The sequence below is a fragment of the Falco punctatus genome (assembly GCF_963210335.1).
Source record: "Falco punctatus genome assembly, chromosome: Z".
NCBI lineage: Eukaryota > Metazoa > Chordata > Aves > Falconiformes > Falconidae > Falco > Falco punctatus.
This window is the reverse complement of record NC_137586.1, coordinates 51,156,942-51,180,206: the sequence shown is the minus strand read 5'-3', so window position 1 is coordinate 51,180,206 and position 23,265 is coordinate 51,156,942. Positions and strand designations below refer to the sequence as shown.

At 41.3% G+C, this 23,265-nt stretch overlaps 2 protein-coding genes across 12 annotated transcripts in view; both read left to right on the top strand.

The window, feature by feature from the left end:
• MEGF10 (multiple EGF like domains 10) overlaps positions 1–5,721 on the top strand; it is a 132,760-nt gene extending 127,039 nt beyond the window's left edge. For all 6 annotated transcript variants that reach the window (XM_080372392.1, XM_080372394.1, XM_080372397.1 and 3 more), the window contains 2 exons: positions 190–396; positions 1,353–5,721. In XM_080372392.1, coding sequence (XP_080228518.1) covers positions 190–396; positions 1,353–1,513 — 368 coding nt within the window. In that variant the 3' untranslated portion in view covers positions 1,514–5,721. The remainder of the gene's footprint in view (positions 1–189; positions 397–1,352) is intronic.
• Positions 5,722–9,299: 3,578 nt separating this feature from the next.
• PRRC1 (proline rich coiled-coil 1) overlaps positions 9,300–23,265 on the top strand; it is a 31,206-nt gene continuing 17,240 nt past the window's right edge. For 2 of the 6 annotated variants that reach the window (XR_013924911.1, XM_080372401.1), the window contains exons 1-4: positions 9,487–9,614; positions 16,833–16,949; positions 20,739–21,125; positions 22,403–22,560. Coding sequence is in view for 5 of the 6 variants with exons in the window: in XM_080372401.1 (XP_080228527.1) it covers positions 16,853–16,949; positions 20,739–21,125; positions 22,403–22,560 (642 nt within the window). In the remaining variant the exon portion in view is untranslated. Of the gene's footprint in view, positions 9,615–9,673; positions 9,813–9,866; positions 10,839–15,037; positions 15,175–16,832; positions 16,950–20,738; positions 21,126–22,402; positions 22,561–23,265 lie in introns of those variants that run through there. The other 4 variants (XM_080372402.1, XM_080372403.1, XM_080372405.1 and 1 more) reach the window with 4 other exon arrangements.

Genomic DNA, 23,265 nt, shown 5'->3' with positions numbered 1-23,265 from the left:
AAAAGCATAGCAGTAGAGGTGCTTTCATTAATTGCTGTATAACTATTTTGAAATGTTATGACTGGTTTCCATTTAAATGTTAATTTATGAGTTACTTTTTAGAACTCAAAATTAAAGAAAGCCCTGATTAGTAGCCATGTTCATAGTAAGTAGCATGCTTGACAAAGTAATATGTTTTTCTTTTTGCAGATATAGTGAAGAACTCAGAATACAATTTAAGTAATTGCTCATTAAGTAGTTCTGAGAACCCATATGCTACCATAAAAGACCCACCAGCTCTTGTACCAAAAAGTTCAGAATGCGGATATGTTGAAATGAAGTCACCAGCACGCAGGGACTCCCCATATGCTGAGATCGCCGGCTCTGCTTCAGCCAATAAGAATGTTTATGAAGTTGGCAAGTACAAAATATACTTCTAGATGTTGAAGGTCGAGAGCACAGGGCCATTTTTATTTTAATCAGTTTATCCAAAACACATGAAAAACTACTGAAAAAATGATAATGCATTCAGATGATATTTTCTACTCAAAAGCTATAACAACAATCTCATTCTTTTGAGACAAGTGGTGTAATTCACAAGAACAGAGTTTGAAATACCTTCAGCCCTGTTTTATAACCTCTCCATTTTCCTGGCTTGAAAACCTTTCTTTAAACAGCATGAGATAAACTTAGCATTTCATTGCAATACAATTCAGCTCTAGATTTGGCTTTTAAGTACTGAATGCAGCTTGAGTAAGTGTATGGGAGGGATAGAAAAGATCTGTTATCTCCCCCTGATCAGCAAAAGCAGCATCTTCACCCACAGACATAGGAACATAGTATTTCACTGCTGTGGGCCCTATCTAGTTGCTGCATTACCATAGTTACCATAGTTACAGGAAACTTTGGGGTCTTGTGGAATGGTAATTATCCTAATGGTCTCTGTACTCTGGAATAAAGTGTATTTCACATGTCATAGGATATTCTGTCCCCAATTAGAGATTCCTCTGAAATCCGTCAATATTCCTATTGTGTTTCTAAGGATTTTTATAAAATCTTGATTGAAAGCCCCAAATTTGGGATTTTTTTTTTTGTTTGTTTGTTTGTCCACACACAAAGAACAGATGCTGGTCCACTTCTGTCAGTGTGGCAGGGCACTGCTGCGAGCCCACAGGTGTAACTCACCATAAAGCCAAACCCCCTTAACATCAACCTTTTCTTTTAACCTGCATTTCAGGACTCATCATTAAAAGGAATCTTTATTTCAAGCAGAAAGGAGAGGATATTTTGTAACACAAATTGAAATGAAATACAGTGTTTGCCTTTTGTTTGCCACTTGTAGTGTTGAATGTGTGTGCTCTCTTTTATCGCAGAACCTACGGTGAGTGTTGTCCAGGGAACATTCAGCAGCAGCAGACGTTTCAGCCAGGATCCTTATGATCTTCCAAAAAACAGCCATATTCCATGTCATTATGACTTGCTACCAGTTCGAGATAGCCCCACATCCTCTGCGAAGGGGGTCAGCAATGAATGACCCCAAAAGCTGATGTGTAGCACAGTGGGACTCTCAAGGGGCAAAGTGGCATGATTGTGCTCCTTTCTGTAGTTTACCATCATATTTGGCTCCTAATCTGTCCAGCAGAGAACTGCTGTACATTAAACAGAATCTCAACATGAGGTTTGTATTGTGTATAAAAGTGACAGATGGACAAATGCCACACTCTGGGGATCCTGATCATTCTTTTTTTCATGGCAGTAAATTTTATAGAAACATGTATGCAACACATTTATACTGTAATATACTGGCTTAAAAATACTAGTTTGAAGATCAGTTTTGATAACATCCAATTTCACCGGCTTTAAATATAGACTTCATATTTCTCATGTTTCAGAGTAGAAATACTCCCAAGACAGTGCAATTTACCAAATACCACCTAGTACAAGTGATCTGATTCACCAGTTCTGTAGAAGAAAAACTGCCTTGCCAAATTTTACCTTCCATTTTAGTCAGGATGTATTAAGAAATCCGCTGGGGATAAGTAAGCACAATGCTGCAATTGTTTGGGAAATCTATCAACAGGCTCTTTTGTCCATTACTGGTGGTGGGTATACTTTTGAATAGTTTTGGAGGTAAAAGCATTGCATACATCAGTATTATATGATGTTTCAAGATCTCTTGGTACTCCAGACCAGCACCAATCTTCAAGAAATCTTTTGCTACTGTTCAACTCTGTATTTTGCAGTTCTGATGTCTGTTTTTGCCACACACAACTAATAATCCATAACATATCAGTAATTACTTCATTAAATCAGTTTGTTTATTTTTGTCACCATGGACTGATTATGTAAGGAGTGGACAAAGGTGATGACTGCTGTAAATCTTAACTGCAAGGAAAGGTTTACATTTTATAAACAGGTAGTAATAATGACTGTAATATAGGATAAAAATAGTAAGTTGTTCTGATTTTTTTTTTTTTTTTAGAAATAACTAAGCAATCTCTGTGCATACTTGCTAAAAAGGCACCTTTTCTTTTTTATAGTTGATGTAGGGAAACACATGCTTAAGCTGGTCTTTTGCATTGCTAATAATGTGACACATATACCCTCATTCTTCATTAACTTGTCTCCATTTTTATGCTATGTGTCTGTGTTTCTAGTGATCTAGCTTGTAATTGCAAAAATATTCTACTGTGTGTCCATTTCTTTTGCATTTTTGTGAACTGGCCTTACTTTGTCTGGTTAAAGGGACCTCTGGGCAGAGGGAAGAGGATTAAAGTAAGAATTCATGGCTTACTGGTGTCTGTCAGAGGTGGTTAGCATAATAGCATAACTGAATTAATAGGGAAGACAAATCAATGTGGTTTTGTCAAGGATAATAGCACGAATATGGAAGAAAGTAAAGAACAGTCCCTTTTTAAAGTTTAGCTTATTCTATTGACTGTATGGGTGGAGACTATCTTTCCACAAGGCTGCCTTCTGTCCCTCCAAAGGGGAGTCTGTTATGAACTGCACAATTTGATGGAAATTAAATTTGCCAAAGTATCCATCCATTGAAGCAAAATTGTCCCCTAGACACATCAGCCTAAAAATAAAATGGTTGATATAAAACTGGACATTCTTTTTCAGTGGAAAGTTACCTTTAGAAACCTAAAAATGATGTGGCAGCATCACTTCCAGCTGCTGCTGCTGTCAGTGATGCTACCTGCTAACATGCTTATAACCCCGCCCAGCAGGCTTTTCCACCATGTCCTGGAGGTGACCCTGTAGCTTTTTGTGAGTAGTTTGTCCTGAGGGTTGCTGTACCCCCAATGGATGGAGAAAGGATACAGGCAGTTGCATTGTATGGCATATAATGGGAAGCACCAGTCATCTCTTCTTTCTGTATTGAGGTCACATTTTGGCATATGACACCTGTGACATCCTATAATGATGTGAAGAGCAGTCAATAGGTCAAGAGTTTGGTGCATGTGCTCTCCTGCTTAGCACAGGGAGTGCCATGACCGTTTTTGTCTTTACTTCTGGACTGCAAAACAGTCTGAGGCAAAGAATAAACTTGTGACAGCCACAGTTGCAACCTGTTGCCTTTGGAATACTAAATACAACAGAGGCTCAACTGGAAGAAAATCTGAAAAAAAATTTTTACAAATTTTTTACAATTTTTTTTTAAAAGGAGCCCCAGAGATGAAATGGAAATACAGTTTACTTTTATTTGTTGTAACTGAAGTGATGATAGATGAGAGATGTGCATCTGAAGACATTGTTGCAAATGTGCCCAGGCCTGACAATGTATATGCCTGTATGAAGTGCCCCATAACATTCTTCGTTCTCGCTGGCCATGAGCACTGTCTGTTTTGCAATTCCCTGGGCATAGCTTGTGTATCCTTGGAATAAATAATTTTATTATCTTTGGATTTTGCAAGTACAGAAATTAACTATAAGATTTCAAAAGCCAGTTACAATTTAATTCCTCTGTAAGACAAAGTATCGATTGGGTTTGTATGCATAAAGGTAACATGTAGAGCTACTGGTATATACATGTGTTTGTACTGTGTGAAACACTTTAAAATAAAACCTTTCTTCTCTGAAGCCATGAATAGCAAATGCTGTATTTAGCAATTGTGAGCTCACAAAAATTTATTTTCTTACTCTGTGTAAAATGTGGAGACCACTACACAAATTAATCTTCATAATACAAACAGTTCTGATTTTATATGAAAAAGTGAAGAGCTGATTAAATTGTATTTGTTTAAAAATTTTGACTATGTCACATATCCTCAAGTGATCTATTCAGCCAAATATTCATGAAAACAGATGAGTTTCTGGTAATTTTGCCTATTGTGTATGTTCTAAATATACACATTACCAAAGTTTGCCTTTCTATATCTGGGTAAAACCCCTGCTGTGTAGTCAGCATAAGCAATGTATGCATATATCTGAGCTGGATTTGCAATACATATAGGTCAAGTAAACAACTTGTGAATTTACTTCAGTGAATGGTTTTTGGTAGACACTCAGAAAACAGATTGCCTGCAGGGGTAATGCATTATTCTTAAATGATAGCTGTGTATCATTCCAGAGGTAAAAAAGCACATGGGACTTGCATTCATAATCCTGCTGTCTCTTGCGTGACTAGGGAGGCTTGCTCTGGAGTACGCTCTGCTGTCAATTTAATAGACCCTCAGCTCAGTCCTTGTGACTGTCACATAGCTCTTTTTGTAGATTGCAGTATGCTCTTTAGAGAACTTAAATATTTCTGAACATGCATACTGTATTGTGGTGGGAACTTAATGAGTAAGTTGATATAATAATCTCAGCAAACACCATCTACTCGAGAGAACTGGCTTCACCACAGACAGAAATGGAAAGAGATGCCTTGCCTCTCTCTATATATTCATGTTACAGTAGTGAGAAACATAGCATTGAAAATGGAGATAGCTATTCCCTAGCAACTTGTTATCAGCTTAATAAAGTGCAAAATACTGCACGAAATTAACGGCTGATTTAAAAGTAAGTAGTGAGTATAAACTTTAGGTTTTCAATAATGTAGATATATTAATTCTGGTCATTTAGAAGCATAATAAACCTCAAGGCTTTTTACTGTATCAAAGATTTTTAATCACAACACATTGTTACACACAAAATTTGTCCTTATCTTGATATCCATAGAATTCCCATAAATTTTAATTGGAGAAGTGCATGCAGATTACAGGGGAAAGAAGATTTCATTATACTCATACTTTCTGCTGAGACAATCTGCAAAGTCAAGTCCATATTGAAGTGAAATTAGAATAAAGTAAAATCAAAACCAGGGAATGCGTTATTTAAAATATATTGTATTTTCCAAGTACTGTGACTACAGTTGAATTTTTTATTAGATACATGTCCAAATAATAATCCTTATACTGAAGCTCTAAAGTCCAAACTGAAGAATACAGAGCTAATTTTGACAAAAATGCTTTATATTAAAGATTGTATATATTGTAGTTTAAATGACTGAAAACAGATGGGTGCATGTTTATTAATTACTATACAGAATATCTTGTAATTTGGTACACTCATACTAGTGCTAGAGCACTGAATCTAACTCTTCTGTCTTCAGTTTTTTAGCCCACAAGACTTCACTTTGATATGATTGAACTGTAATATATTTTTAAAGAAAACCTATCAAATATGCTTGGCTTTTTTTCTTTGCTGTAACAAAAAGTGTTTGGTTGTGAAAATATATCTATTTTCCAAAGATGACTGATGTTCATCATTCTGTCCTTCACTACCATTTATTTCGCTTCACATACCTGTAGGTTAATGTAATAAAAGTTTCTAATGAAAGAAGGGAAATGCTTTGAATTTTTTTCCTTTGTTTTTCATTTGTTTCGGATGGATCTTGGAATAACATGGGTAATAGAAAAAAATGATATCATGCCCATGCTGGACCACAAAGCAATATTTTATTTTCCCTCTTCTAAAAATCAAGTAGTTCATGAGAAGTTTTGTGGAAAATCAAGGCTGACTGTGAACAACTGAACTTCTGTGATTACTGTCTGTTCATTACTAATGTTAACTTGGTGGTTCTTTCAAGCCTGTCTCTTGAATGCGTAAAGCTTTAACTCTGAGAAAGTTAGGGTGTTGAGTTGCCAAAAGCAACACATTTCCTCTTTTTAGAGGATAATAGCCTTAGATTAAACATAAAGTCAGTAACAAAAGTACAAACATCATAAAAGGTGATAACATACTGGAGTTTCTGTTTTGTAACTCTGACCCCCTACAATGAATCTAAACCACTGGCTACGGAGAGATGGTCTGGGAGATTGTTCTTCGCTATCAGAGTCTCATCAAGGATGAGAGATTTGCCATTAAGATCTAAGTATAAAGTCAGAGAACATAGAATGGTTTGGATGGGAAAGAAAGTTAGGAGAAAACTTATGTGAGTGATGTGCTGCATTTGACGGAATCAGGGGAGCCCAGAGGGCTGGCCAGCCCAGTGCTGGGGTGTGAGGAAAGCCTGTAGGACTTTGTCCTGCAGCCTCCCAGAGAGGCAGGAGGTGTCACCAAGTGAACCCCCTTCCCATATGTGCCTGCAGATGTCTGCCTTGACCAGTGTGACATCACAGGCCCCTGGGAAGACATGGCCAAGGCCTCGGTGACTGGCATGAAACACTGATGCTAAGCACAAGACAAGAGGTGGGGGGCTGCAGAGGGGCATTGGCATTGCAGAAACCTCAGACATTTGTCCTGGGGCACTGCTGGGGTGAGCACTGCAGGCAAGGATGTCCCGTTGTGGTATCTCTGAGCAATGGGTTCTGATGTCACTGAGCAATTGGTCTGATGCCACCGAGGGATGAATTACTCCATGACATGGGCTACAGCATCACCAAGCAATGCATTGTGACCAGGTGTCTTTCCCTGCTTAATATCCACAGGCCAAGCCTCACCCATCTGGCTTGTGCCCATGCTCCAGCTGACTGAGTTCATGACACGTGGATTATTAAGCAAGGCCTCTGGTGTTGGTGTCATGCTTGGGAAGTTGTGCATTGCAGCTCTCCATGTCTAACCCCAGAGCCGTCGGAGGGTTTCCCCCGGCCCTGCCAGGTTCAGGCAGCCGGGGCACCCAGGAGGGGCGCTCGCAGCAGCAGAGGTGAGCTGGCGGGGGACACCTCGCCCTGGGGAGCGGGGAGGCTTTCCTTCTGGGGGGGCCTGGGCATGTCTTCCACCCCTCCCCGGGCCAGCCAGTGACCGTGGCCTCTCTTCCCTTTCTAGCGTGACACCCGCTGCTGCAGCGCCAGTGAGAGGGAGCTGCTCACCATCCCCGGCTCCCCCCAGCCCACCGCAGCACGTGGAGAGCACGGCCACAGAGCTGGAGAACTGCTGCTCCATCTGCTTGGACAGCTGGGAGGAGGCCAGCTATGTGATGACATGCCTCCACCGCTTCTGCTACCCGTGCATCCTGCGGTGGGCTGAGACCAAGCCTGAATGCCCCCTCTGCAAGAGGAGGATCGTCTCCATCTTGCACTTGGTGTGGGTGGAGGATGACTTTGAGGAGCGTGCCATCACACCCCATGTGGCGTCATCAGTTGTCAGCCGCCAGGCAGAAGGAGCACCTGGCTGTCCAGCTGCCTGCAGACCTGCGGTAACAGAGTGACAGCCTGTGGGGATGGTGCCCAGGACTCTTCCCAGTGGCCTCCAACCCAGCATCTGGGCTTCCCTTTTCTGGGACCACCCATCTCTCCTCCAGCCCCTTCTGACCTGCATGCCTCTGGAGCTGGGACTGATCTTTTGGAACTAGCACTGGTGCGTAGCCATAGTGGAGGGCCTTGTCACACTCCTCCTGGTCCTCTTCAGGCTGGATGAAGATCTACTGGTCCAGCTGCTGGGATCCCACCTCCAAAACCATGTGGTGACATTTGTGCACCAGCTTATTGATGTCACTATATAACAGTGCAGCAGGGAGGCCCACCACCTGCTGGGCCTGGAGGACGGCCATGCTGCTGGGCAGTGGGAGGGTGGCCCTGCAGCTGCCCCCCAACCCTGGTGCCTCCCCAGGAAGGTCTCCCACATCTGGCCCAGCCCCTTCCCACAGCCCTGCAGGACCCAACATGAACGACTTCCCCAGCACCTCAGCAGCTGCTCTCCGTGGGTGTCCTGGCAGCCATCTCTCTGACCCTGCTTCTATCCCCAGGGAGCAAGAAAAGCCCCAGGACGAGCCCAGAGGGGCTGCAGCACGTCCATCTTCTTCCAGCTGGGACAGGGAATGCTCCCCTGAGGGGCTGCGGAGACCCCCTGAGAGGAGGGCCGGCAGCACCAAGCCCTTTTCTCCAGCCAAGAAGAGGTCACCCCACCAGCAGCACTAGAAGACGCCCCAGGTGCTGCCAAAACCAGGGCTGGGCCAGCAGCTGGGGCACGTGCCGGCTGTCAAGGGCTCCTGGAGCGTTAAGTCTAATTTTCAGGCAGTAAAAGAAAATAAAGGCCTGAAAACTGCAGAAGAAGTCTCGGTGTTACTGACAGTGCAGGTGTCATTGCTATCCCCACCTGTGCTGCTTTCTCCCCTTTCCCTGGGGTAGAGCTAATTAGTTCCAGGTACTGTAGTTAGTTCCAAGTACTAATATTAGGCTGGAATATTAGTACCTGGAAAAATTACAGAGAAGATCCTACTGGGTGCTACTGACAGGCATTTCAAGGACAATGTCCTTGCCAGGCACGCGCAGCATGGGTTTACAAAGGGAAAGTCCCGTCTAGCTGATCTGAGATCCTGCTAGGACAAGGTCACCCGCCTAGCGGGTGCGGGGCAGGCTGTGGGTGCAGCTTTGCTGGGTTGTAGTAAGGCAGGGCCCTGGGGAGGCCATGGCTGAGGCCTTCTGACTGGTGTGGAACGCCGATGCCGAGCTCAGGATGGGTGACGGTGGGATGAAGGGGGCAGGCGGCGGGATGGAGGGGGCAGCCAGCGCTGCCTGGGCGCTGCTGGGCTGAGGATGGCCTGATGTGATGTAACGTCCCTGAGTGACGGATGGGATGTAATACAAGCGATTGTAACTAAAATCACAATCAGAAATCCAGAAAAGGGTGCGCGAGGGCTTGTTAAGGATGTAAAAACTTAAGTCCTTCACATTTTTTTCTCCCTGGTAGCCAAAGAAAGGCAGCAGAGGGGCCGCTCAAATCTGTGCAGCAGGTGACTCGCACAGGTGTGAGGGTGCGACAGCCCGCAAACACGGGGGGTGGGGGGTGTCGGTTCGCGCCCCAGCGCCCCCCGCCCCAGCGCCCGGCAGCACGCGCTGGCCGCTCTGCGCTCCCGCCGCCGCCCGCCGACGTGGCAGAAGGGCCGTCCCTCGCCCCGCGACGCCATTTCGGACGGAGCAGCGGGAGGGACGCGCCCGGCGGCCGCCCCGCCGTGCAGGGCGAGCGCCGCAGGCGGGGCTGAGATACGCTCCGCGCCCGGCAGCTCCGCGGGAGACGTGGCATCGCGGGGCGGGCCCGGGCAGCGCCTGCGCGCCGCCGCTAAGCCTGCTGAGAGCTGTAGTCCGCGGCGGAGCCGGTCGGTATCTCCATCCGTCGCCGGCGGGGCCTGGGCTTCGGCTTCCCCGCGCAGCGGTCACGGCCGGGTGGGCCGCGGGAAGGGAGGCGGTGGGCTCTGGCGCCTGGGCTGCGTGACGCCGCGCGTCGTGCCGGGCAGGGGCACTCGTGGCTCCCGTCGCCCCCGGCGGCGGGGAGGGAGCGGCCGGAGGGCCGGGCCGGGCTGGGCGCGGCGCTGTACAGCGGCGCTGTACCGCAGCGGCGGACTGCCCGCGTTCCCGGTGCCGGCTGTGGCTGTTGCGTACCGCTGGGGCCCGAAGCGGCTCGGGCAGGTCCGGGGGCTAGGGCGGCGGAGCTACGGGCAGCGCGGGAGACTTGTGGGGGCGCGCAGAGGTGTTTCCCGGGGCGGGGGGTGCCGGGAGCCCGCGCTGCGGCTGGCCTGCGGCCTAGGCCTCGCTGTTTTTGTGCCCCGTCGGAGCCGGGGCTCTGCGGGCCCGGCTGCGTGTGTTTGCGAGCGTAGAGGCCCCGGCCTGAGCTCCGGGAGCCGTCCTGAGACTCCCGCCTGGGCGCCTTTCCCCTTGGGTGGGATACCTGGGGGTGCACTGTCGTCCTCTCCTCGGGTTCAGTCCTGGAGAGCAGCCAGGGGCCTGACCCTGCTGTGGACACTCTGGCATATTCCTCTTGTTCTGAACCATCCTGTCCTTCTAGGGCAGCGGCAGCAGCTCCTGTCCTCCCTGCTGACAGGAACACGTTTTGGGGCTTTTTGTAAGGTGGGGTTGTGAGCAGGACTCCTTGCTGCCTCAGTGGCTGCTGGCATTGCAAACACATGCATGGACCTGCACTCTATAGAACTTCCAGTTGGCTGGTCCTGGTACCTTGCTAGGTCACATATGTTGTGACAGGCACTGTGTCTCAAGGCTCTGTGTTCCAGCCTGGCAGCTAGGTCTGGAAATGCTGGCCTGGGTAAACCCGTGTGGTTTCAGCTTGAGTTAGTGCAATTGACCGTGGAAATCACACACTTGAGGGTCTGTTAGTTACTGATAGAAGCGATGCTTCAGGAGGTGTATTAGTTATTATAGTGTCTCTGGAGGCATTGTTGAAGTGATTTGTGCCCTATTTATGTGATTTGTTTATTTTTATTGTCACTTGAAAAAAGCATTATTTATTTTGGGGAAAAAACACTGCTGGAGCTGCTGCATCACATTACAGCTATTGGTGCAAATTGGTAGAATGTATGTGGCTTTGTTTAGCTGTTTCTTTGATGGTTTTCTGTAGTCATATGTAACATTGCCTACTAGATCAGTAGTTCTCTGACTGTGTTCATCAGTGATACGGAAGTACATGGTCCGTGGAGCTAGGTAAGCACTGTGATACTTAAATATTTGGTAGTAAGGGTGTGTATGGTCTGGACCAAATCCCAGGGCTTGGCAATGGCACTAAGAATGTGGGAAACAATTCCCAGGGATGGGGAAGTTTTTAGAAAAGTCAGATTGCCAGTTTTTTATGGTATCTATGGCCTATGATTATCTGCAGTAGTCTTATACAAGGTGAACCCCTTCTTGGCATGCCTGGTGTTTCATGCTGTCTGGGTACTGCATTAGGTCTGAGATGTACTGGATTCTGCTTGGTAAACAGACCTTTTTAAAATTTTTTTTAAAGGGTGAAAAAGTGATCTTGGTGGTGCAATTAACAGTGTTTATGCTATGAATATGAAACAGGTATAGAGGGGTTCTGCTATCTTTCCCCCCATCCCTCTCCCTTTCCTGATTACCTGTCTAAGGCTTTGTATTTCAGACCAAGTAATTTAACACAATGTAATTAAACAGATGATCCCCTTGTGCCTTTCCTTTACCTTCACTGAACCTTTATATGCCCTCTGGAACCTACCTGCATTTAACAGACCAGAGCCTGGAAGAAGTTTTTTCCCCTGACTTTGTTCTCTCCCTTTCTAAAGTGGAGTAAGCCAATGTGAGCAATTTTCCAGATGAAACTTTAATATACTGACAGTTAACTCCGTTTTTGTTTTAGGTTTTTTTAAGTGTTAATCTTTTTTTTATGGATGTCAGCTTCACTTCATCTTTAGTAGCTGAAGGTTTTTCATTTGTCATTTTCTTTCTTACTTTTTTCTTGGTGGTTATGTTTTTAATCTCTTGTTTGCATCTTTGCGTTCCTGGGCTTTTTTTCTCTTTGACTTCTCTCCTGTTGAATTGAAGTATGTGCCTGTGAATCTGTCTATCAGCAACCTGGGATGTAACATTTTATTTCCAGAGGTTGTTGCATTGGGAATAGCTCCAAACAATTGATTTGTTCAAGTAAATAAATAAATGACTGGTCCTTATTCCAGACAGTTGTCAACTTGTGCTTAGCCATTAACAATGTGTGTAACCATTACTGGTCCACACACTTACTTGAAATAGTTACACCTATTAAGATTAAAGATGAGAAGTTTACTAGCATTTGAATTTAGTATTGCAGCTGTGGTTTTGTTTCATTTGAGGCTCTGTTTAGAGAATAGTTTTGCCTTGTAGAGTTCTGAAGTATGTTGTGGAGGTTTTTTTCTTAGTAGGAGCATCTACGGAAATACAAGAAGGTGTTAATTAAGGATGACTGAAAATATGGCTAATTCCTAGATAATGTGGTTTTATCCATGTGAAATTTGCTAATCTCCATTTTAAGGTAATCTTATCATTAACTGTGAATTTTTATATTTTAGAGTAATGAGTTGAAGAATGCTTTTGAAGTGTAGTTATGTCATTAAGATTATTGCAAAATACTGGCACAAAGGTAATTAGTTCCTATTAAACTTAAGTCAAAAGATGAATAATTTGCCCATTCAGCCTTTCAGTCTCTCAATAAAATTATTTCATTCCTGCTTTTAACATGAACCCTGTTAAAATTTTCAGTTACAATTTTAGCCTGGTTTTCCATTCAGTTTACACAGGCCTTGCATTTGGGAATTAGGTTAATGGATAAGATTCGGCTTTAGGTTAATTGATGAAATTAATCAGTAAATCAGTAAAATATAGTTACCAGTCAACTAGGGAAAGACCTTGAGGATATGCTATATTTTCTTTGTAATCTGGGGGTTTAACATCATTTCTATACTGTCTTCGATAATACTAATAATTGATGAAAGCCTCACAAAACTCGTGCTTCTGTTTCTTAAAGGGGTTGGTTTAAGGATGACTTGACTGATCATTGGGAATATGTTTTTTCTGTGTTTTTCTGTATTTTGCTTTTCCATATCCCTTTGTTTTACTTTCATGTAAGCATAAAAAAAGGTTTCATTCTAGCTAAATGTGGCAAATTACAAAATCTATGAAATAAATTTGTGGATAACTGGCTAGCTGAAAAAGTTCATAGACATAGTCCAGCTGGCTGGACAAAAATGCACATCGCTCTCAGCTTATCTGAAGTAAAGCAAAATACACTGTCTTTGGCTGTCCTTGTTACACAGTATCAGGAAGATTTTGGTGGGAAAAGAATGTTGCAGGTGGGAACAGATAACTACAGAAGAGAAACTAGGGGTGGGCTTGGTATTTAGGCAACTAACCAATAATGAGCTTAACTTTTGTAATATGTATGAGCTAATTATAGGAAGGCATAAAAGGTGACTGTAAGAGACAATAAATGAAGTCTGCTGATCACTCGTATTGAGTGACTGTGTCTTCCCTCCGTCGCGACATAAATTCACGATCACAAATCACTAGATGGCACTACTGCTGTTATTTTCACCTAATTGCATATGATTCTGTTGCCGGTCTAGGTTTCTCCTTTGTCTCTTCAATTTAGTAATACAAAGTGTTCTAGTTCGCAAGAATGCACAAAAATCTCTCTTTAAGAAGTTAGGCTGAATTTTTAGGTGTTAGCAGCAAATTATATGTTTGTGGCTTGGACTGTGAAGAATCACTGAAAAGGCAGTCCAGTTTGACATCCAGCTTTCATTAGGATTTGTAAACTGGTCTTACTGGGGAACTTTTTTCCTGCAACTACCCTAAGGGAAGTTGGAAACCCTCATTGGAAATGTTGGGGACTGAAGTCTCTAGATTGCTTGAGGTTTTTTTTCCCCCATGTTCTTGTTCCACCCCGGTGATTTCATATTTCTTACATATAACTGGTTTCAGGTAGGTCATTTAGATTAAAGTGTTAACCATACATCCTGTAGGATCAGTTTTTATTATAAGTAGTGCTGGATTCTTTCAATACAATGAGCTATTAGCTTCCTGTCACACCTGTTGTACTTTGCTTTCCTTTCCCTTTGTGTATTCCCTCTTCTCATGTCTTATCTTTCTCCTTTAGCCTTATTTTTTTAAAAAAATTATCTATATTTTTTCATGCAGTACATGCAAACTAACTATTATCTTAAGAATTCAGTGTATAGAAAACTGTTATTTGTGCAGGCTTCATCTTAGTCTCTACCAGATCAGGACTTCACAATGAGATTGATGGTTGTGTGAAGGAATGGGTAAGCTAAAGGGAAAAGAATATAGGAGCATTTAGGCTTCAGGGTTTTCTAATTGGCATCGGGGGTGAGTAGACAGAAAGGGAAATTGTGATTGTGCATTTTGAAACAAAGGAGGTTGTCTACTCTTCCAACAAAAGGAAGGGAGAAGTCTTCCTTTTCCCCAGCTAGTGGCAAAACCTCTACTTATTGTAGTGGATGATGTAGGAAAGAGTATGGGATGTATTAGGGTCAAAGGATTAAAATTTAAGCCAGAACAGAAGGGAGGTAGCAGTATGCTTCTGACTGGGCATCACTCTGAGGGTATCCAGCTTGTGGCGCCTAGGGGTGCATACCTGGACCCACAAAGTTCAAGGGAACGGAAATAAGCCCTGTGACTGGCAGGATTCCTCTCTCAAGCTTCCATCTCCTGGCCAGGCGGGATTTGCAGATGGTTGCCATTCCCAGAGAGGCTTACAAGTCAGAGGAGAAAATGCGACACTACTGATTGTTGCTTTTTTTTAAATTCAAATTTTAAGACAGTTCCATGTGGTTTATCGAGTCAGCTGCTGAATTATAATGGTAATTTTTGCAGGTTTGGGGTTGCTGTTTCTATTTAATGCTTAATTCACTTTTCTCATTGTAAAGTTAATACGGAAAAGCAACTACAGAGTTATTTACATTTCTACTATTTACTAACTTTCCAGATGTCAGTTAGGTTGCTTTTTGGGGGTTGTCCCCTGCTTCCCCCTCCCCAACTTTAATAGCTCTGTGAAGCTTTCAAAAAGCTTTGTACGGAGTTTTTGAAAAGCCACACTGTGGAACTTTTTCAGTCATTTTACATGGCCGTGGTGTTTATTTTTAGTAAGTACATCTCAGCAGTTTTTTGTCATGGCACTAGGTGATACCAAGCAGCAGATTAAAAAAAGCTATGATAAAATAAAATGTTTCTGGGAGGTTTTGGTCAGCAAATACTTTAGTTGCACAAAGGAAAATTCTTTCTCATTTTGCATTGTGTAATTGGAAGAAGAGTGACTTCAGAAATACTTCTATGAGGGGGAGTGTAAATGTGTGTAGCTTGATTAAAAGACAGAATCTTATTATTACAAATTCTGCTGCTTAGTGAAGTCTGATGAAAGACTGCAGTTCCTTTCTAAGGGATGATGAGATGTACTTATTCTGCAAGGACAGTCAGTTCCTCACCATGCAATTGCTGACCCATCTGAAGAGAAGCTTTTAAATGAATTGAAGAGGTACTCAGAACCTAAAATCCCTCTGTCATAACTGTTTCATGAAGACTGCTGCACATAAACCATATCTACTTCCTTTCTGAGGCTGGGCTCAAATGCTTCATCTTGAATTACTTATGCAAAATCTACTGGTTTGTCAGAGGGACTATAATTTCTTCTGTGTGATTTTGATACTTTCATTTGTTTTCGAGACTTTGTAAGCCTGTCAAGACATAACATTGACATCCTACTTCCTAGATTTTTCAGTTTGGTGATAACAGTTTGATGATTTTTTCATCCATACAAACTTAAGAGTTGTATATACATTTAAAACAACAGTGAGGGGTTTGGTGCGTTTTGTTTTGTTTTTTAAAGACAGGAAACCCACTGTATTTTTGTAAGTGGAGTTCTGGTTATCTACACTTGGATATTTTTACTCAACGCATTATCTAAGTCTTTTCCTCTAAGTTGTGAAAGGGAATAAGCTGGGAATCCTCAGTAGCTGCTGATGTAATGGATGTGGTGGAAAATGCATCTATTTTTCATACGTAGGATTACATTATATGGGACTTTTATTTCCTTAAGAATTCTTTAACAATTGTTACCTCAGGGAGTGGTACAAATCGTTGCTGTCCAGTTTACCAGACTTGGGAGGAAGCCAGTTAGCTGCCTCTGCAGTGAAGAGCAAAAATCTCAAGGTGTTCATGAGTCTTGATTTCCCCCCTCTCCTTTTCTTCTCCTAAGCCCTTTTATTTAAGATTTTAAAATAAGTATATAACTTTACTTTTCCAGAATTAGTATATATTAAAGGTTTACTCAAAGTTGTTAAAAGATACTTTGAACATAATCTGAAACATAATCTGGCCTTCAGCCAAGTAATTTCAATGTAATTTTATTCATGTTGGAAGTGAATTTCAGCTGGTTTCTGGCTTTTCTGGAGGTTTATTTAGCTGACCCCAAAATGCTTCTGCTTTAAGGTAGACAAGGTCGTGGTTAGAGCTTAGGTCACAGAGTCAGGACTCCTGGGGTATTGGCAGCTATGCCACAGTTCATGGTGTTTAGCAAGGTGCTTGTGCTCAGGTGTGGTGCTCAGGAGTATCAGCTAAAGTGCTTTAGCCCAAAAGAGCTACAGCTTCTTGGGTAGTTGGGGACCTTCCCAGCCAGAAAGGGGAGAGTTTGGTCCTCTGTCTTGCCTCTTGCCACGTTTTACATCCTGTCGTGTATCAGCTCTGAAAATAACAGGTTCCTGTTTGAGTTACTACAGCTCAATAATACAGCAAAATACTACCTTGTAGTTAAGTTTTTCTTACAATGGGATATGGGGTTTGTGATGTATAATTACGTCTCTATTATTACTCATCTAAGTACCACGAGTATACATTGGAAGCAGTAACTGGGCATGCACAGTAAGGTTTTTTAGAAAGGGGCTTGGAGTTTAAGCTGTTAATCACAGCACTAAAAATAAAGGGAAGATACAGGAAACGAGTATACACTGGGTGAAATGAGACATACTGGGTAATTATGTACTTGAGATCAGTCAATTTTTTTTCTTTTTTTCAAGAGTTTGAATTACCTGCTCTGTTCAGAAATGTAAATCACTGTGTTGTGGCCTTTACATTCTAACTTAAAATCTTCTCCCCTGTTTCTCAAGATACACGTGTTTGGTTTTTTTTTTCTCACAGCTTTTTGTAGCTGAAGGAAAATGATGGAAGAGAGTGGAATAGAGACAACTCCACCTGGCACGCCCCCACTGAGCCCAGCAGAGGCTGCTGCCACCACTGCTACACCTGTCTCATTAGGTACAGAACTTCTCAGCAACTTGGTCACATTTATTCATGTCTTTTGAAGTACAATGATTCGTCCAAAAACATTGCAATCAGTATAATTTTAGTGCTCTTCTCCAGACTACTTGGAAGAATTTAAATTGTTTCTTAATCATGGAAGTGTGCTGCTTATCTGATGTGCACCTGACACACAGAGTATTTTAAATTTTTTTTTTGTTCTTGACTTTTCTATGAAGTCATGTGAATGGAGTTGTGTTTTTTTAAGGATGTGGGGCCAGAGAAATAATACCTTCTAATGCAGTGCACAGTTAAGATGAGCAGCATAGAAGGGGGTCAGAACCAAAATAAATTTACACTCTTGTCAGGGATAGTGGCAAACCTGGATAATCACTTGGTTTTTAATATTGTGGGTGGTAATTAAAGCACTTTACCTGAACACTGTATCTGAACACATGTTATCAAGAATCTGAACACCGTATTTTAAATACCAAATGTTTAATTTTCTGACATATCTGGTGTTGTTACCTTGAGTAACACTAGTGCAGTAGACTCCAAAGTGGGGTGTCCTTACCCCAGGGGGTGTGCGAGGCAGTCCATTGGGGTGCGGGAAGAAAATAATAGAACTTCCATTTTTATTTACTTTTCTTTAAAAAATAAAAAAGTAACTAAGCTTTACTAATATTTAATATACTGCTTGACACCCGTGTACTCACTCAGTTGGTCCAAAGTTGGACATTCACATCCTGAGGGAAGAATGAGTGTTCCGTGACGCAAAGGGGATGACAATCACATCTTCACATGTTTGATCACTTTCATCATGTTGCAGTGCCTTGCAGTTTGTGTGCCTGCTTAAGTGGATTTATGGATTATGGTATCTGGTTTTAACTAACCCCCCCCAATATGGAAAACTGACTTAAAAAAGATTTCTGCAGAGAGACCACAGATTGAAAATACTACTGATAATGCGAGCATGAGCAACCAACAAGAAAATGGAAGAGCTGACACTTCTCTGACTCTAGTACAACCTCTTTGCCATTGTTTTTACTGCATAGTATGGCTAACAATCAGATCTGACAAAAAGTTGGCCAAAAAAAATTCAGAATTTTCAAGAGGTCCATTTTGAAATAAACTTTACATCTGCTGCTGTTAACTATGAACCTTGCCCTAGTGTATATTGTGCCTTGAGGTATTAGCTAAGGATAGTACAAAGTCACCATGATTAGCAAGACATCTGAAAACCAAGCAGAACATGCAAATAAACCTCTACAACCCTTTTTTGTAATGTTTCAAATGATACAGTACTCACTCCAGTACTTAAGAAAAATAAATAAATCAGTAACTTAATGATAAATCTTTAGAAGCCTCTTTGGAGATTTCTTACCTAATAATGAAGACAAAAAGCTATGTGCATTGGCGAAACTCTCATTCTTCATGACGTGGCAAAAATGTCGGAAATAATACATGAATAACAGTATGGTGACAAACTAAAATGCATTCATCAGCAAATAGTGTTGGAAGACGCATAAAAAACATTGCTGAAGATTTGAAGAAACAAGTATTAAACAAATTACACAATGTGGGAGGTTTGCTACACAATCGCCTGAAAGTACAGATATTCCTAACATTTCAGCTTACTTTTTTTACCAAATTCTGTTTCAATAATAAAATACAGAAAGAACACTTTAAGCTCAAATCCTAAAGGAGGATGTGCCAGAGAAGTTATATCCTCAACAGTAAATTATTTCTTTAATAAAAGCAATGTTTTTATTAAAACTGTGTAAGCGTAACTGCTGATGGAGTAGTTGCTTTGACTAGGATAAAAATGGATTCTGGAATGAGGTTACAGAGGGATCACCACACATGAAACTTATTCACTGCCTTATTTATAGGCAAGCTATTGCAGCAAAGAAACTGGAGCCAGAAGTGCACAGAGTGCTAGAGGATGTCATCAATGTGGTTGATTTTGTAAAAATGGTCATTAAATAGTTGATTCTTTTTAACAATACTTTGTAATGAGTGACCATGACTTTTTTTTGTATTGCACAGATGTTTGCTAGTTTTTCTGTGGCAAGGTATTAAAAAGAGTTGTTGAACTTAAAAGATGACGTGAACTTTTTTCTTTTACAAAAAGCCAAGTCTTCCAGACTTGCTGACATTTTCTGTGATGACAGGTAGGTTGACAGCAGTGTGCTACCTAGTAGGTTTTTTTTTAAAAAAATACACATACATAATTTGCACTTTTAAGGTAAAGGTGACATTTGACAAGGCTTGATAGAAAAAGTAGTTACTGTAAGAAAGTCATGCTTTTGAGACAGCATTTTGAAAATTGGTATTTGGAAATGTTTCAATTGTTATGCAACCCTGTTGCTGAAAACAATGCAAATGTTGCATATAAAACCTGTCAGGTCTATACACATAAACTTGCAAAGAGAATTTCCTGACCTGTATAAAAATCTTCTAGACATAAGAGTGTCAGTGGCTTTTGAACCCATTTGTTAAAAATTCCAAAGTGCAACATCTTCTGATTAGTTTGCAAAAACAATTGATTGACATCAGGGAAGATTGAAATTTGCTAGCTGAATATCAAGAAGAACCTTTGCGTAATTGGTGTGTAGGAATGGAAAACAAACAGCATGATTTACTAAGCACAGCCAACAATGCACTTCTTCCATTTGGATCTATGTGTCTTTGTGTGGTATCTTTTCCAGCTACGACAGCCATTAAAGCCAAGAATCAAAATACAAAAATTGCTGTATCATGAGGTGCTAAACCAAGATTTAAAAAATAATGAGGCTTCTTTAATCACATTGCTCATATTAAAAAGTTATTAATAATAATTGTATTATATACTATGTTGACCCTTATTAACATGGTATTTTTTTATTTCAATAGTATGTTAATAAATCAGTTTTCAGTGGGAGCAGAAAAGTGTTTATACTTTTCATAAATAAAAAGTTATTTTTAATTTGTTCCTTTCATCTTTAATACTTTTTAAATTTCTATTGTATATGTTTTATACGTAGCACACTAGTACAATGATACATTTAAATAGATTACAAATAAGTAAATTTACATGGCAGGGTGCATCCCAAAAATTTTTTTACTGATAGGTGTGTGTGATAAAGTTTGGAGCCCACTGCATTTGTGCAACTTGGCATATCATTTGACTGCCCTTGGTGTTTAGGCTGATGTCAGTGAGATGCTTGAGCTGATCCAGCAGTTTACTGCTATCAGAATTGGCAATTTCTGTTTTTCTGGCCTAATTTTTCCAGCTAAACTTGGCTTAGAGGGCAGTACTGGCTTATCTAAGGATCAGCAGAGGGCCAGACTGAAACAGGAAGCAGAAGGACTAGGAGGCTGGATGACAGGGAGGAGAGGACAGCCTGGTGCTCAGTCCATCTCACAGAACCATACCTCTGAAGTAAGTCCCACTTTCCCAGACGTTACGTGTGTAGGTTTTATTCTTAAAGATGGGCACTTCCTGCATCATCGTTATTTGTATTGATTAAGCAGTCACTCAGAAAGAACAGTACTAGTTAGAAATTTCTGAGGCAGGCTTCAGCTGCAATAAATTCTGTAGTCAAATATTGACATCTTTTTAAGCTTATAAATAGGGTCATGAAAGAAAAAAAATGTGGCTTATGAGATATTACCAAAAACTGTATGCAGTTGCTGTTGTATACAAACTCAAGCAGAACTAAAACAGTTGACCAGGTCAAAACTTGTCAAATATTTGAACAATTACATAACTGAATCTGTGATTCAGGTTTTTTTAAATTCATTTTTTCCTCTTTTTTTTCCTAGCTATGTCCAGTTCCCTTGCTACACCAAGCATGTCATCATCTCCTGCATACTCGCCATCTTTGCCAGCTGGAGTGTCTCCACTTCCGTCTCCTGTGATGACTTCAGCTTCTCTTCCACCTGTGCCTTCTGCAACAGTTTCTACTATTGCACCGCCTCTAACTCCTGCCCCACCTCCTGTTGTCCCTTCAGCTTTTTGTACCTCCATATCCCAGTTCTCTGCACCTCCTCCATTAAGCTCTACTACTGGCCCTGGTCTTTCTGCACCTCCCGCTGGTCCCCCCATTTCAGGATTTTCCATGTCTTCAACCTATGACATTACCAGAGGTCATGCTGGTCGAGCACCACAGAGCCCACTGATGCCATCATTCTCTGCACCTCCAGTCACAGGTAACTTTTTGTTTATATGCTTCTGTGTTTGTGAGACAGGATGAGGGATCTCCTGAGTGTCTTCCCACCACTCTGATGGAGTCCTGCAAGTTCACCTGCTTTATTATTCTGGGTACATTTAATTAATGTAGCTGCACTCAGAAGAAGAGAGAGTAGGCTTTAAAATACAGTCCTGGTCTAAGACGGAGAGTGCTTTTTAGTAGAGTTCTGCTGGCATTTAGGCTGAAAGAAAATATTAATTTGAGAAGCTTTATTTTTCAACGTGCACAGGAGAGCCTGGCTGAATATATATGTCTATCTTTTGTTTAGACCAGAGAGTCAACTTCAGCCATTGGATTTCCACAGAATTATATGATATCTCTAGGCTGTAGTCTCATAATTTTCATTTTTTTGTTCTGAAAAGCTATCTATAACAAGCTGTTCATCACATGACACCAGCTTCTATTTTTTAGTTTCCAGCCACTAAACTGCATTAGAACAGCTAATAATACATACCTTCCATGCAAGCAATTGCTGCAGTTGCTGAACTGATGGAATTTTCTGTTAGTGGAATGGAAACTTGGCTCTTCAACTGCAATTGGTCCAGGCTTTTACTATTATTGGTGATACCTCCCTTAAGTAGTCTCCATTAGGAAAATGTCTAAAAAGGCCTATCAGTTGTACAATGTAAAATAAAAATAACTCTCGATTAAGGCTAGTGTTGCAAAATCTGTTAAAATAGGCTTGTGTGATGGGGCGAAGACTCAAGCTTATTCTGCTGTTTGAGTTTCTTTTGTTTTCCTTTAAAATATCTAAAGCTATTAATTTGCTTGCTCCTTTTTCTGCTGCTACTGATTTCCAGCACTCAGTGTTAGAAAATTTCCTACTTCTCTTTCTTTTATTATGTATGAGAACATTCCTATTTCTTTGTTTAAGAGCAACACCCGTTCCTCCTTTTCCTCTACTGAGGGCTTATTATGAAAATTTGAGTGCAATAAAAAGCACCACTATTAAACTAATCTGCTAAGAAAAAAAATAGTGTTTAATTTTATACATAATGTGCTGGCAGTCCTGGTTCTATTAGCAGATGTTGGTGAACTCATTTACAGTGGCTGTATCTGCTAACCTTTAACAAGCAGAATTGTTCTGGGGTCTTCAAGAAGTGAAGTGAATCAGCCCAGTATTCTTCTGTTCTTCCTGCTCATTTTCCTGTTAAACAATTGCATGTTGTTACAGTATAACAAATTAAACACAATAAAATAAATGAACACTTGTGTTTTATTTTTCCCTCTTAATAGGCGTTTTGGCAGATCCTATTACTCAACAAGCAACTTTCTCATCACCTTTGGCTCCTGGGACTGGTTCAGCAATCACTTTTCCTGAGGAGCATGAAGACCCCAGAGTATCTACTGCCCAAGGTGGAGTACCTGCTGGAGGACTGTGGGGTTTTATAAAGGTATGAGGTTTTCTCTGTTACCCTTCATGAGGAATTACCATTTTTTACTTATTATAATAAGAAGTATCTTGTTTTTTAAATGCACGTTGCTATAAATCCTCTTTTTACCAGCCTCGTGCATGGTGGCTCTTTTTAATAGTGGTGTTTGCTGAAACTATGCTTTTGCTCTTCCTCTTTATAGAGAGCAAAGAGTACACTAATGCAGGTGTCTAGGTTAATTTATTAAAAAAATATTTATAATATATTATATTTTATAATATTATAAATAAATATTGTGATATAAATATAAAAATAATAATTTATTGTAACAAATAGTGCTTGTGATAGGAAGACATGCGTACCGAACAGGTTCTATCACGTCTTCTTAAATCAGTTGAAGCTTTAGAACCTCTTAAAGACTTGAATGCTAATTTTTACTTCACAGCCACTGGATGCAGAAAAAGTCTTGTTTTTCCTCACCTCACCAGAATTCTTTGCACATCCCATTTCTTTATCATTTCCAGATGAACTAAGTTTGATTTCTATGGGATGCAAATCCTACCTGTTCTATAACAAACAAGTCTCTTCAAGAAGAGACAAATACATGTTTCTTCAATCAAAGAACAGTTTGCCTAAGTAGTGTGTAAGATATTTTGTAGGATTTTTCTATTCTGCTAGAAGGCATGGAGTATACAGTGCAGAACAGATGCTCCTTGTGGTGTGATT